At 35.4% G+C, this 15709-nt stretch overlaps 1 protein-coding gene across 4 annotated transcripts in view; it reads right to left on the bottom strand.

Annotated features, from left to right (window-relative positions):
* The window catches only part of LOC120414500 (WD repeat-containing protein 47), a 202546-nt gene that overhangs the window by 134157 nt on the left and 52680 nt on the right, over positions 1-15709 (bottom strand). For 3 of the 4 annotated variants that reach the window (XM_039575699.2, XM_039575700.2, XM_039575703.2), the window contains exons 3-6: positions 13610-13885; positions 13382-13554; positions 7199-7599; positions 6858-7134 (exon numbers count right to left, since the gene is read on the bottom strand). In XM_039575699.2, coding sequence (XP_039431633.1) covers positions 6858-7134; positions 7199-7599; positions 13382-13554; positions 13610-13885 — 1127 coding nt within the window. The remainder of the gene's footprint in view (positions 1-6857; positions 7135-7198; positions 7600-13381; positions 13555-13609; positions 13886-15709) is intronic. The other variant, XM_039575701.2, reaches the window with a different exon arrangement.

Genomic DNA, 15709 nt, shown 5'->3' with positions numbered 1-15709 from the left:
ATGAAGCAAATAAAGTTCTAAAGGAAAGTATCAAATTTTCTGTATTTTACGTAGTTTTGGTAAAATTTTGTAGTACTCAGTAAGAATCACACTCAGAATAATTCGGAAACTTGTAATTTAGATCATTTGAAACATTTTCATAAAATAAATCAATGATTTTATCATGAAGCAAATAAAGTTCTAAAGGAATGTATCAAATTTTCTGTATTTTACGTAGTTTTGGTAAAATTGTGTAGTATTCAGGAAAAAACACACTCAGAATGATTCTGAAACATATAATTTAGATCATTTGAAACATTTTCATAAAAAAATCAATGAAATCAATGATTTTACCATAAAGTTCTAGTCATAAAATGAGGCATTTTTATTTTTTCTGTAGTTTTACGTAGTTTTGTGATTTTTTTTGTGAAAATAATGGAAATTTGAGAAGCTCATCATAATCCTGAGATCATAACGGAAATTTTGATATATAATTTTATGGGTTTTGCTAACAAAAAAGTTGCTCCGACTAATTTAGTCGTAGTTATTAGAGGATTGATCAAATCGAGATCTGCAAAGTTCTAGGCTCATCTGGAGATCCGTACAAATCTCTGGAAAAAGGAATCATCCAGATTGGTTGAGTTTTGGCTGAGAACCAGCGAGTTGAAGTTAGCGTTCCAACTTTTTTTCCGCCTTGGTCGTTCGTGTAAGTACGGGATGCCTTGGACGGAGGAGTGTTAATATGAATAACGATAGCGCGAAAATCAACAAATCACTGCGGAAAAAAAATTAGTTTTGGAGTTGAGTTGGCGTGACTACTAGAATGGAAAATTACATTGTATCTGGTATTGATTTTGATAACTTTAAAAAATAAAGATAAAGCAAAGCATCCAATCGTTAACAGGCTTCGTTCCAGTTTGGGTAGCTGAAAAATAAACCCATTTTATCACATTGGTTTGGATGGATCACTAATTGATTCGATGTAACTATGCCACAGTTTTATGAGTTTTGAATTTCAAATTAAGGCAATAATTTATGCAAAAAAAAAAATCTGTTCGGGTTGTGATTAAGCAATATATTATGATTTTTGTGATGCAACCACTTGAAAATCCCTTTTCGCGAAGCGAAAAAACAAAATGATAACATATTTTTTCATTCATCGCAAATCAAGCTATTTACAATAATTCCATAACATAATGTTCAGATCTTCAATACTGTGACTTATCGGGAAGATTATTTTAATGCCTTCCTTACGTTGCATAGCAGTTTTGATTTTATTTTTTACTCAAGGACAGACAAAATCTTATATGATTATGATTAGGGCTAGTGATTTTTCGCGATTTCACGGAAGCCGCGTAATCCGTGAAATTTGGGAAATACCGTAAAATGTCGCGAAATTTGAAATATTCAATAGATAAATCGCTACTCAGTGCATTCCAGCTTATATTTTTTAATTCAAACATTTTAAAAGATTTTAAACAAGCATTTTAAAAGCATTTTACAAATAAAAAAGTATTTCATTTCAGATTTACAACTATTTTTTGAAGATATTGTTCATTCCACAAAATGTTTATTCCACAAAATTCAAAAAAAAAGTTAAAAGAACATTAATTAACACTTCTTTAAAAAAAAGCAAAAAAAAGTTTTTTATTTTATTTTTTTGTAAAATTTATTTCAATTAATAAACGATATAAAACAACGAGGAACAAATTGCATTCAAATATTTGAATATAAATTATAAATTGATTAGTTCAATTGATTAGTGAAATAATACATATTTAAATCAGTTTTGTTAACCATTTTGCAGTGTACTATATTTTTTTTAATGATTATCAATAAATGTAAAAACTGCTTTTGATGAAGTTTTGCCTGATCATTATTAAAATACTAAAATTTTCTTATTTCTGAAATTAAGGAAAGCAAAAAAATCTTTATTACACTTATTTTCATGATTCTAGTTTTGATGAATTAGAGGTTCAGGACGTGCTTCGTTTTTGAGGTAAAGTAGTTGTTCGGTAACTGGGCGTTGTTTAACTGGGCTGCTTTTTAACTGGGCGCTCGATAACTGGGCCGTTGCCCAGTTAAAAAGCAGACAAACGTCAAAAAACCAAAACAAACCGAAACGACCGAGGGATCAATGGATGCAAAAATCATGTTCAATAAATAAATAAAACTTTTTTCAAACTTTTATTTAATTTAAAGTCACAATTAAAGAAACATAAAAAAGTAAGCTTTGGAAATAAATTTGAGTAACTTTTGTTTTATATTTCATCTGGAAATATTATGCATTGGTGGTCCCCTCGTTATTTTTCGTTCAGCCCAGTTGGCGAGCAGCATTCGGTGACTGTGCTACGTTCTCAGCCCAGTTACCGAACAAGTACTGTATTTAAGCAAATTAATTTTATGAAATCTCAATAAAATTGAATCAGCTGAATCATAAATTCTTGACTTTTTGTTATTAGGACATTTGTTTATTAGGATGTAACAAAAATGACTTTTTGGCGGGCATTCAGGGGTTTGTTCCGGTGGGCATACTGAGCCTAAATCCCAAATATGAGCTTGATATGACGTAACAGGAGCTGGCGCTCCGCCCTTCAATTTTAAATGGGATTTAACCCGTAAAAAAAGATTTTTTTCAAAAATGTCACTTTTTGAGGCATTTTGGCCACCAATGCGTTTACCAAAAACATCATTGGCGTGTAAGCCAGATCCTTGCGCATCTTTTGGTATATATAACATTGAAGTTTGGAGCATCCTGTAGCTCGGTACAGACCTTCAAAGTTTGGCATTTTTTCGAAAAATCGGTCCCAGCAAAATCAAATGGCGTCTCGGGCGTCGCGAGGTGCGACGCATATCTTTTTTGCCGGGGCCGATTTTTCGAAAAAATGCCAAACTTTGAAGGTCTGTACCGAGCTACAGGATGCTTCAAACTTCAATGTTATATATGAGCAGTTCTCTACGGAATCGGTCTTTTTTCTTTAATTTTATTTTTTGTATTTTTTAATCCGGCTGAAACTTTTTTGGTGCCTTCGGTATGCCCAAAGAAGCCATTTTGCATCATTAGTTTGTCCATATAATTTTCCATACAAATTTGGCAGCTGTCCATACAAAAATGATATGTGAAAATTAAAAAATCTGTATCTTTTGAAGGAATTTTTTGATCGATTTGGTGTCTTCGGCAAAGTTGTAGGTATGGATATGGACTACACTGAAAAAAAATGATACACGGTAAAAAAAATTTTGGTGATTTTTTATTTAACTTTTTGTCACTAAAATTTGATTTGCAAAAAAACACTATTTTTATTTTTTTTTATTTTTTGATATGTTTTAGAGGACATAAAATGCCAACTTTTCAGAAATTTCCAGAATGGGCAAAAAATCTTTGACCGAGTTATGATTTTTTGAATCAATACAGATTTTTTCAAAAAATCGAAATATTGGTCGCAAAAATTTTTCAACTTCATTTTTCGATGTAAAATCGAATTTGCAATCAAAAAGTACTTTAGTGAATTTTTGATAAAGTGCACCGTTTTCAAGTTATAACCATTTTTATGTAACTATTTTGAAAATAGTCTCAGTTTTTCATTTTTTAAAATTAGTGCCCATGTTTACCCACCTTTGAAAAAAATATTTTTGAATAGCTGAGAAAATTCTCTATATTTTGCTTTATTGAATTTTGTTGATACGACCCATAGTTGCTGAGATATTGCCATACAAAGGTTAAAAAACAGGAAAATTGATGTTTTCTAAGTCTCACCCAAACAACCCGCCATTTTCTAATGTCGATATCTCAGCAACTATAAATCCGATTTACAATGTTAAAACATAAAACATTCGTAAAATTTTCCGATCTTTTCGAAAAAAATATTTTCAAAAATTTAAAATTAAGACTAACATTTCAAACGGGCCAAATATTCAATATTACGCCCATATCCATACCTACAACTTTGCCGAAGACACCAAATCGATCAAAAAATTCCTTCAAAAGATACAGATTTTTTAATTTTCACATATCATTTTTGTATGGACAGCTGCCAAATTTGTATGGAAAATTATATGGACAAACTAATGATGCAAAATGGCTTCTTTGGGCATACCAAAGGCACCAAAAAAGTTTCAGCCGGATTAAAAAATACAAAAAAATCGAATGACCGAAATCTCAGAGAATTGCTCATATACCAAAAGATGCGCAAGGATCTGGCCTACACGCCAGTGATGTTTTTGGTAAACGCATTGGAGGCCAAAATGCCTCAAAAAGTGACATTTTTGAAAAAATCTTTTTTTACGGGTTAAATCCCATTTAAAATTGAAGGGCGGAGCGCCAGCTCCTGTTACGTCCATTCAAGCTCATATTTGGGATTTAGGCTCAGTATGCTCACCGGAACAAACCCCTGAATGCCCGCCAAAAAGTCATTTTTGTTACACTCTATTGTTTATATGTTAACATTAAGTGTATCCCTTTCACACCTTATTTCATTTCATTTATTTCACCGCCTCCATCTCAAAAAATTTCAATGTTCATTGGAGTAAGCGGGATACACTCAATGTTTAAATTTGTTTGTAAGACCTAATAAAAAAAAATCTAGAATTCAACTGCCGTAAATTCTTCAAAATTTCCCAAGATTAATCCAATGATCCTTTTTATTAAATATAAAAATTGTGTCAGGGGGTTTTATTTTGTATGAAGAACTACTGCTAACTTTTCAAACACTTTTCTGTTAATAATTTTGCTAAAAGAATACATTTTACGTGAAATTTCATTGTTTTGTATTTGGCATGCCGCGTAATTTGGATTTTTTAAACATGAGCAATCACTACCCCTAAATATGACCCCTAAGGGACCATCCACAAACCACGTGGACACTTTTTTGGAAATCTCAACCCCCTCCCCCCCCATCGTGGACAATTTCCATACAAATAAAATCTGTTTTGTATGTAGCGTGGACAATCGCTGACTCCCCCCCCCCTCCCAAGGTGTCCACGTGGTTTATGGATGGTCCCTAAACTACTCTAAAGTGATTTAGAATTTAAAATCTAAGATGGCGGCCAACACGGCGGTGATGAAATATTTTAAAAATGCATTTTGTCTAAAATAAGGCCGCAGAACTCAAATTTGTTTAAAAATTAAGAAAATAAAATAAAAATTGGGATTTGATTATCTGAATTTCCATACAAACTTTCGGATAATCGAAACTTCGAATAATCGATGCTTCGGATAATCGTTTCTGGACTGTAGCAAATTTTTTTTTAATTTTTACGTTCTTTTCAACATGACCAGTTTTTGAAAATAAATTAAATTAAAAGAAGTATTTATTTTAGTTTTGCATTCTTTCAAACTTGGCCAGTTATTTGAGTTATTTTATAAAAAAGTTTAATAGATGAAAACAAAAAAAAATGATTTTAGGCACACCTCCCATCCTCGTTAGGCAAAATTAAGCATCTGTGCCAATTTTGAGCCAAACTGGTTAAGGTTTAAGTTGATAAAAAAACACTTTTTTACAAAACTTTTTTTTTAAATCTCTAATAACTTTTCAGAATCAACTCGTACCGCTTTGTACTCTTTGACAAAATTATAGGGTATGTTGAATTTATAATTTAAAATTAGGCATTCTCTATACGATTTTTCAAAAATTCCCATACAAAATTTAACTCCCAACAGCGACCCCTAAACCATAACCGATTCTTAACGACCGTAATTTGTTAATTTTTTTTTCTAAATTAGGGATTTTTTTTTTGTCTTCTACGCCTTCTACGACCGAATTTACAGAAAGCATCAGAGCCAACCCTCAAAAACCAATTTTTGAACGTAGCAATTCAGGGTTAAGTTTTAGAGAAAAGTGATGTTCTTTGTAAAATTATCATATGAACTCAAAAAATGACAAAAAAATCGATATTTTGACTATTTGGCTCAACTCTGAGGGCAGATTAACATTCAGCGGGAAAAAAATCGAATTTCGTTAGGGTGGTCCCTTACACTTTTCCTTTGAAAACTAGAAATGTTCGAATCAAGTTGTCTCGAGTTTAAAGTTAAACACCCCTGAGATTTGTTCAGCCTTTGTATAGTACCCGGTACTTAAAAATGGACTAGCGCCTTTTCGAGATATTTAAGTTTTAAATTTTGCATCTTTTTTACCTCAAAATGGCTGTAACTCAAAAATCAAAAAAATAAAAATGTTTTTTTTAGAGCTTAAAAAGTGGTCCGAACAACATTTTTCTCAAAACTTAGCCCTGAATTGCTGCGTTCAAAAAAGTGATTTTTGATGGTTTGCTCAAATGCTTTCTCTAAGTTCGGTCGTAGAAGGCGTAGATTGCGAGATAAAAGTATGATGTCTTGAACAAAGTTGCTTAGATTGGTAAGCTCAACCATTTTTCTAGAAGAGACAAAAAAGTCCCAAAAATATTCGTGAAGGGTTAGATTTTGAAAAACACCCTGATCGTGAACCATCCAAATTTGCAACTAACCAAAAGTTGCCCCTTTCCATTTGCAACAACTCTTTTGAAGACAAGAAAGTTCCAAAACTTAACAATTTTTCGGAAAATCCATTTTCTACTTAATTTTGCAATATGGACCACTGTGCAAACTGCATTGAATGCTTTTATTGTGTGTAAAATTTCGGCTAAATGTCTATTTGGATATTAAAATTTTGGCAGTATTTTATTTGATTAAAAATTAAAAAAAAAATCACTAATCAATTGAAAGGAAACATGGATTAACTTCATGACATTTTTTTTAATAAATACAAATTCAGAGATCCCGACATAAAAATCGCATATCACCTGCACTTTGTAAATTGCCTTCAAGTAGGCAACTACCAGCTCAGAAAATAAACAAAACACACCGATATCAGCTATTCAAGTTTACTATCTCTAAGACCTACCTCAAGATCCCGCCCTCCGAGCTCGTCCATCAGCTGCGTTGGCCGCGCCAATCCGTTACTTCCGTTGGTTCCGTTAAGCGGCCCACCCCCATTACTCCCGTTTCCGTTCTGTTGACTGAGTGGTTGCTGCTGCAGCTGGTTCATCATCGGCGTCGGTGGCATAATGGTCGGATTTCCGTTCATAATGTAGTCGGACTCCTTGTTCTGCTTTTGCTGTTTGAACTTTTCGTACAGCTCTCCCCCTCCGTTGGCAAGACTTTCACCGTTGGTGTTGGTTCTAGAGGGGGGGTTGAGGGATTGGATTAGTTTGGAGGTTTTTGAGATCAATTTGGGACACTCACTTGGGATGGTCGTAGATGACTCCGGTTGGCGGTGGCGGTGGAGCGACCTGCGGATGCACTGGTCCCGGATGGTGATTGCTGCTGGCCGCGGATGAGACGGATACCGGCGGTGTCACTGGGGGTGGGGGTCCAACCGAGGGTGGAGGCAACGGCGGATGCTGAATGGTGTTGCTGGTCAGGTTCGGGAGGCCCGTTGGCACTGGCTGGTTGTTGGTGGCGATCTTGTCCGTGAGCGAGTCCCGCCGGGAGCTTTTCGCCGTCGAGTTGGTCGTGTTGGGACTGTCCCGCTCGGCACTGCTCTGATGAATGTCGCTCGTTTTCACGACCGCTCCCGGCACCGCCTGCAGCTCGGGCGATTTCGACTGCACGGAAGCGATCTCCTCGATCGATGGAAGTCCCTGCTGGACGCGGCGTGGGATAAAGAAGTGGAAAATAAGAATTAGATGTAAATATTTTATCGGTGCAGCAGCGCAGGGGTGCAAACCCAAAGTTGGCAAGTACTGGTTGTTTGCAGCTAGTGATAGAGGGAGAGGTGATGGGCGCGATCGGTTTTAATTTATTAGCAATTAAGCTTTGCCTGTTGGTCGCGTGTGATGGTTGAGATTCGATGCATGGATTGAGAATAACAATTGTCAGCGCGGCGCGGCGGCGTTCTGGAAGTGCGATACGAACACTGGAAGTGCACACCGTAATCGAAATTGGATGCCGATGAATTACTCCCTCCTGACGAGCACACAACGTTGAGCTCATTTGCATATTAGGCGGATCAAGTTGTTTTCAAACAAACCACTTCAGATAGCTAATGGCTGCAATCCTTTGTTTGTTTTGATAATCTTAATTGTATTTATTAGTTATCTAAGAAAAACTAAATGTTTAACGGTCATTCGAATGACCTAAAACACAAATTCGAATAATATACCAAACTAAAAAAAAACTGGCAAAAATTCTTCTTAACTCCGCCATATCAGAAGGTGAAATTTTCAAGTTTGATACGTGCTCTCGAGCGAATGTCGAGGCTATTTGGCATCAGTCCAAAAATCATTCAAGCCTCGTAAAAAGGCTACTTAATTCGATTACAACGACGGAACAAAATTCCGTCCGCATCTTGACAAAATGCACAAAAACTCCCACCAAGAGAACAGCCGCTACTGCAATGACCCCAATCTCGAGAGTCGAGATAGGGCACGCAAGCTCGGGGAAAAGTAATTTCCGTTCTGGGGGCGGAAAATGGAGCGAAACCGGAGCCAAGCTAATCTCAACTGACGGTGCAACACACACTGTTGGTCGTCTCACTGTTTCAAAAGTTCAGAAGCAGATAGTATACTTTTAGGCGGAATAGAGAGGAAACATTGAATGACGAAGCTTTCAGGCGGCTCAGCGCTCAGAGTCAATTGCTTTGACGATGGCAGGAGTGATTAACGATATGCCGTCGGTTTGTTTGCTCTTGGTGATTCGTACAAACATTACATGATGGGTTTTTTTTCTGTTAGTAAGAGAAGCTTTTGATTTAGTGACATCAGTTTTGGATAGAGTTTTGTAATAGCTTTGGTTTAAAAAAATAAAAAATACCAAGGCAAAAGTATTCTTAAATAGCTAATGCAGAATCTTCATAAAGAACTCATTAATTTTCTGAATACAAAAAAGAAATGCAACAAAAACACAATAATTTCAATGAAAGATTTTGCACTTTATGAATCCGCAGTCTAGTGTTCTAGTTTCCACCCACGCGGGGAAGCTTTTGAGCGTATTCCTCAGCAGCTATACCAAGAAGTCTAAGCACGTCGACTCTCAAGTGTTGAATGGATGGATGGGGCACAAAAAAGTTGCTGGAGTAAACACGCCACACAATCTCATCGCCATTGAGACTGTTCCGCTTCCTTTTTTGTCGCCCCCTTATTCCGTAAAGCAGCAGAGGCAGTGCAAATATCCTTGCATTTACAGTGGCACGGTGTAACAAAATAGGTTTTTTATTTAAATCATTTTCAATTTTGTTGTTTACAGAAAATTTTCTAATAAATTCTTAGAATATTTAGTATACAATATGTCGTTATGGCCATCGCGTCTTATTTGATCATTGATTCATTATTTTTTAGCAAAGAGCATTTAAAGGACTTGCAGATGAACAATCCAAAGCATTTTTAAATTTGATAACTCATTTTTAACTATTGAAAACTAACCCAAGATAAATAAAAAAAATAAGAATTAAAAAATTCAAAAGCCATTAAAAAATCACAATAAAAAAAATATTTTAAAACACTTAAGATTAATAAATTTAATAGAATTATTATTCAAAAAACTTATTTTCGAATTTTATTTTTTTTATAATTTTATTTTAAATTTGAAAAAAAAACTTAAGTTTGTTTAAAGATTTTGAATTTTTTGAATTTTTGAAGACGATTTTCAAACCCGTCTTGAGATTTTCGCGATCGTCAGTAGATCAAGAAATTACGATTGAATGCTATCAATCTACTGTAGACAAATTACGATATAGCATTGACAAATTACTATCGTAATATTTCGGGTTAAATTTGATGATAAATTTGATTTTTTTTAAACAAAATTGAGTAATTTGTAAAATTTGTAAAATTTGCAAATTTGTAAAATTTGTAAAATTTGTAAAATTTGTAAAATTTGTAAAATTTGTAAAATTTGTAAAATTTGTAAAATTTGTAAAATTTGTAAAATTTGTAAAATTTGTAGAATTTGTAAAATTTGTAAATTTTGTAAAATTTGTAAAATTTGTAAAATTTGTAAAATTTGTAAAATTTGTAAAATTTGTAAAATTTGTAAAATTTGTAAAATTTGTAAAATTTGTAAAATTTGTAAAATTTGTAAAATTTGTAAAATTTGTAAAATTTGTAAAATTTGTAAAATTTGTAAAATTTGTAAAATTTGTAAAATTTGTAAAATTTGTGAAATTTGTGAAATTTGTAAAATTTTTAAAATTTGTAGAATTTGTAAAATTTGTAAATTTTGTAAATTTTGTAAAATTTGTAAAATTTGTGAAATTTGTAAAATTTGTAAAATTTGTAAAATTTGTAAAATTTGTAAAATTTGTAAAATTTGTAAAATTTGTAAAATTTGTAAAATTTGTAAAATTTGTAAAATTTGTAAAATTTGTAAAATTTGTAAAATTTGTAAAATTTGTAAAATTTGTAAAATTTGTGAAATTTGTGAAATTTGTAAAATTTTTAAAATTTGTAGAATTTGTAAAATTTGTAAATTTTGTAAATTTTGTAAAATTTGTAAAATTTGTGAAATTTGTAAAATTTGTAAAATTTGTAAATGTGTAAAATTTTGAGGAATTAGATTTTTTTTATATATAATTGTTTTTTTTTAGAAAATTTAAAAAATATTAGAAATTTAAGAAATTTAAGAAATTTAAGAAATTTAAGAAATTTAATAAATTTAAGAAATTTAAGAAATTTAAGAAATTTAAGAAATTTAAGAAATTTAAGAAATTCAAGAAATTTAAGAAATTTAAGAAAATTAAGAAAATTAAGAAATTTAAGAAATTTAAGAAATTTAAGAAATTTAAGAAATTTAAGAAATTTAAGAAATTTAAGAAATTTAAGAAATTTAAGAAATTTAAGAAATTTAAGAAAGTTAAGAAATTTAAGAAATTTAAGAAATTTTAATATTTTAAGCATCGGGACTGGCAACACCAGCCAGCAACAGTCTACTGTTCGGAGCTCCTCAAACTTTTCGATTTTTTTCGCCGTAATTTACCGTGATTATCCGCGAGTTTGCTGCTCCAGCATGCCAAGGGCCGGCCGTGGCCGTGGCAGTTCGAGTGCGGCCTCGAAAAACCCGCGAAGCTCATCTACCGGCAGAGTGCAGAAAGGTAAACACACCAACGCTGCATCGACCGCCATCGCGCACGGGAGCGTGCCCAGTGACGTCATCGATGAATCGCTATTACACGTGTCATACCGTCCACGTGAGTCCCCTGTACGGACGAGACAATCCACCCGGGCATCCGGGAGCACTTCCGGCCAGCAGCAGCAGCAGCAGTCCACAAGCACCACGACGACAACCACTTCCAACGTTCCCACCAGAAACGAATTTGAGATTCTGAGTGGAGAAGAAAACAACACCGACAGTGACAGCAGCAATGCTAGCGACGACGATTACGATGATGAACTTGCGCGCAAGCAAGAAAAGAAGAAAAAATGCAACTCTCCGAAGGAACGACGTCCACCTCCAATTTTTGTTTTGGAAACGTTGGCAGACGATATTGACGAGTTGCTTGAGGGACTCCAATATTGTCTGAAAATAAGTAAAACTTCTGTGCAAGTTATTACGCACAATAAACAGAATTTCGACCTGGTGGTGAAGAAGTTGAAGTTGCGAAACTTCAAATTCTTCACATTTGATCCTGCAGAGAAGGTCCCTGTGAAGATCGTCCTTCAGGGATATCCGGACCGCCCGATCTCCGACCTGGAAGAACACCTGTCGGGCATCAAGGTTAAGCCTCGAGAGGTTAAGGTGCTCTCGAAATCGACAACAGTGACAGGTACGTACACATTGTACCTCCTGTACTTCGATCGTGGGTCCGTCAAAATCCAGGACCTACGGCGGATCAAAGCACTGGACGGCTTCTTCGTGACGTGGCGATTCTACACGAAGAATCCGACCGACGCAGCGCAATGCCACCGCTGTCAAAAATTCGGACACGGTTCAAGAAACTGTAATCTTCCGCCCCGGTGCGTAAAGTGCGGTGAGACCCACTTCACCGAAAGGTGCAATCTTCCGCGGAAAGACCAGCTGGGGGAAAACGCCCAGCAGCACAAAGCGCGCGTCAAGTGCGCGAACTGTGGTGGAAACCACACGGCGAATTTCCGTGGCTGTGCCGCGCGGAAAAAGTACCTCGAGGAGCAGGACAAGAAGAAGAAAGCGCCAGCGTCCCGCCAACCTCCGAAGACTTCGAGCTCGAACGCTGCAGCAGCTGGCGGCGGAGCGGTTCCATCGACCAACCCAGCGTTCCCTCCCGGTTGGGGAGGTTCGTACGCTAGAGTAGCCGCTTCTGGGAGCGGTACTTCACCGGGACAAGCAGACGTCACCGGAGATGACCTCTTCACGCTTCCCGAGTTTTTCGCTCTTGCTGGAGAGATGCTCACGCGCTTTCGTGCCTGCCGGAACAAGGCAGAACAATTCCAAGCTCTTAGTGAGCTGATGATGAAGTATATCTACAACGGATAAGCTGCCTAGTGCAGCGCAGTTTTTTCGACGTCAACAGACAAAACAAATTGTGATCTAGTTTTAAGCTTTTCTATTTCTATCCTTTTCCTTAGCAAATTTCGAAGGTTTTTTTTTAAATAATTTTTCCTTCTCTTGGCAAATCCATTGTTAGAATATCCAATTACATCAAAATGAACTATAGTACAAATCATAGTTGAAAGGTACTCCAAAACTCTATTAGGTTATAAAAATTACGATATTGTGAATTGATTATTTACTAATAAAAACTAATTGAATTGAATTAAAAAAAATTAATATTTTAAGAAATTTTAGAAATTTTAGAAATTTAAGAAATTTTAGAAATTTAAGACATTTTAGAAATTTCAAAAAAATCAATTGTTGTAATTTGTCGATGTTAGGCCGAAATCTTATTGATAATAACAATCGAAATATTACGATCGAGTACAATACGCACCAAGCCATTTTAGTGAAAACCGGATTTTTACCAAAGCCTAATTTTAAGAGATTTTTATAATAGTTTGTTCCAGTAATTTTTCTCATCAACATTTTATTTCTAGAACCAGCTAAAGAAAAATAGGAATAACTTTTTTTCTAATAAAAAAAAATGCACTTCGGAACACCGTGTGCAAAGCACGACATTATTCGCGTGGCGACTGCTGTCACCCAATAGCGCTTTCATGCATATTCATAAATTATTGATTTACTCCCGTATCTTGGCTAGGACGACCTGGGTATTGCACCCCGAGGGAAGGAAGTGCCTCCACTTGAAACAACAAGAAATGGTGGACGAAGAGGGCCGCAAGGAAGTGAATTATTTGACACAGGAAAAACTCGCTCTCGGGGACGGACGGGACGAAAAGCTGTTAACATACTTTCTTTCAGGTTCATGCAACACCTCCTCAGCCATTGCATAACAACCCAGTTCTTTGCCGCTGCTGCAACCCTCGCTCGCTTGATTTATGTTGCCAGCGCACCACTAACCTGGTATTCGCTGAAGTTACTGCTGCGATAGGCATCGCCACCGTCACCGTTCTCGAACAGCCGGTCCACGCTGGAGGTCATCAGCTTGCCACTCGTGGGCTTAATCCCGGTCAGGTGAAAACTGGCAAAGCTCGACCGGGACATGGGAAATGATTCGTTGTTGGCCTTTGGATCTGCAATTGGGCAAGGAAAATTAGCACAAGTCACACGAACGCGGGTCAAACTCACTGAGACAGGAGGACACGGCGTCCAGCGAGGGCAGCAGCGAGCGGGTCATAATGTCGGCGGCGCTGCGGGGCCTCGTAAATGGCATCACAGAATGGGGGAACGTCTTCGGTTTGATGGGCGTGATGAGCATGTGTTCGGTCCAGGACGTCTCCAGCGAGGGCTTCTCGAGCCGTTCGACGTCCACGTTGAGCGTTTTCTGCTCGAACGGAACGGAGAACGTCTCCGCCGGGATGCTCTGGAGCCAGCTGAGCAGCGACAGATCGGAGTCTGTGAAGCCTGGTAAAATAATATTAACTTTTATTAAACCCATACAAAAAACTGAAAAAAAAAAAAAAACTAAGCGATGCTGAAATTCACGTCAAGATTAAAACAAAAGTTAAACACTATTCAAAATCAATGAAAAACAAATTAGCGTAAGATAAGACCCCAGTAGGCCTGGGTTCAATCACAGACGAACCCAAGCAAAACTCTTTTGGGGACATCAATAATACTTCCCGTCTTCCCTTTCCTTGTCTCTGGTACGCGCTTTTTTTTCATTTTTTATTTTTTTTACTTTTCGGAAAAATATGGGTGCACGGATTTTTTTACTAAGCTTTTTATCATTAACAGTTGAATTCCTAAAATAAGTATTTTTTTTTTCAATTTTTTTATATGTTTTAGAGGACTTGAAAGACATCTTTTAAGCGTGGTGGTGTTTAATCTATTTTAAGAGCCATGAATTTTTGATTTTTGTTAATGTAAAATATTGAAAATCTAGACAACAAAATTATTAAAATTATTAAAAATTATTATCGGAAAGTATTTGCATTTTTTTATAAAATGTACCATTCTCAAGTCATAGCTTCTTTAAGGTATGAATTTTCGATTATTTTAGCATTTTGGGCCTAAAAAATAATAAGCAAAGTAACTCCGAAAAAATATTTTTGAAGGGTTGAGAAAATTTCTGATTTTTCCCTCTATTGGTCCGATTTTCAATGTTAGAAATTGAAACTTTAGCGAAATTTTCTGATCTTTTCAATAAAAAATGTGAAAAATATAAAATTAGGTCTAAAATAGGATATGAGGACCATTATCTTTTTTACACCCAAAGTTAAAGAACGAGGGGATAGTCCTCACGAAAAGAAACGTGAGGAAAGTGCTATTTTGCGAGAGTATAGTCCTCTCGCGTGTTCATTCGTTCATTTGAATAGTTCATCCTATTGAGTGGCTTATATGGACAAATGACCGCCACTTAGCTACCGAACCATGATGGCCCATACGGCAAAGGCACGGTTCAATATGCCGAAGGTCTTGGGTTCGAGTCTCGGTACCGGTACTTTTTTTTTGATAGATGAACTTTTTTTGAAGATGAACCATGAGTAAAGTACTCGCGGTAATTTTGGGATTTATCCTCTCCGTCCGCACACAGTACCATTTTACTACCGAATCGTGCTCTTTATCCTCTCGTATGCCGATACCCAGTTCTGGGTGTAAGACCATTTAAAAAGTTAATATTAATTTTAATATTTTGAAATTATTTTGAATGAAAATTTCCAAAATTTCGCAAATGTTTTAATTTTTAACATTGAAAATCGGACTAATAGTTTCCGAGATATTGTCAGTTGAAAATAACAGGCTAATTAGGTGACTCTAAGAAAACTTCATTTTTATAGATTCGAATTATTTGTGAGGCTGTATCTCAGAAACCTACTATCCTTGAAGACCGGGCAGACCGGGCAGTTTCAGCGAGAAAATTTATGAAATTTTCTCAGCTTAATTAAACAAATTCTAAAATAATTCAAAAATCAGATTTTGCTTTTAAAAATGATTTTAGGAAAAAAAATTGGCCAGATTTTTTTATATTTTCTAAACTTTTCAAAAATACGTATTTTGGGAATTCAATTTTTATTGATGAAAAGTTAAATAAAAAAAATCTTTACCGTGTACCTATTTTTTCCGAAAAGTCCTAATCTCAACCAACAAGTTTGCCGAAGTCACCAAATCGATCAGAATATCCGAATTTTATACATTTACAGAACACATTTTAAATGGCCAGCCCCTGAAATTGTAAGGAGACTTGTACAGAAAAACTAATGATGCAAAATGATTTCTTTAACATAT

This window comes from Culex pipiens, chromosome 3, assembly GCF_016801865.2.
Source record: "Culex pipiens pallens isolate TS chromosome 3, TS_CPP_V2, whole genome shotgun sequence".
NCBI classification, from domain to species: Eukaryota; Metazoa; Arthropoda; class Insecta; order Diptera; family Culicidae; genus Culex; species Culex pipiens.
Note: the sequence above shows the minus strand (reverse complement) of the source record. Positions and strands in the feature narration are given on the sequence as shown.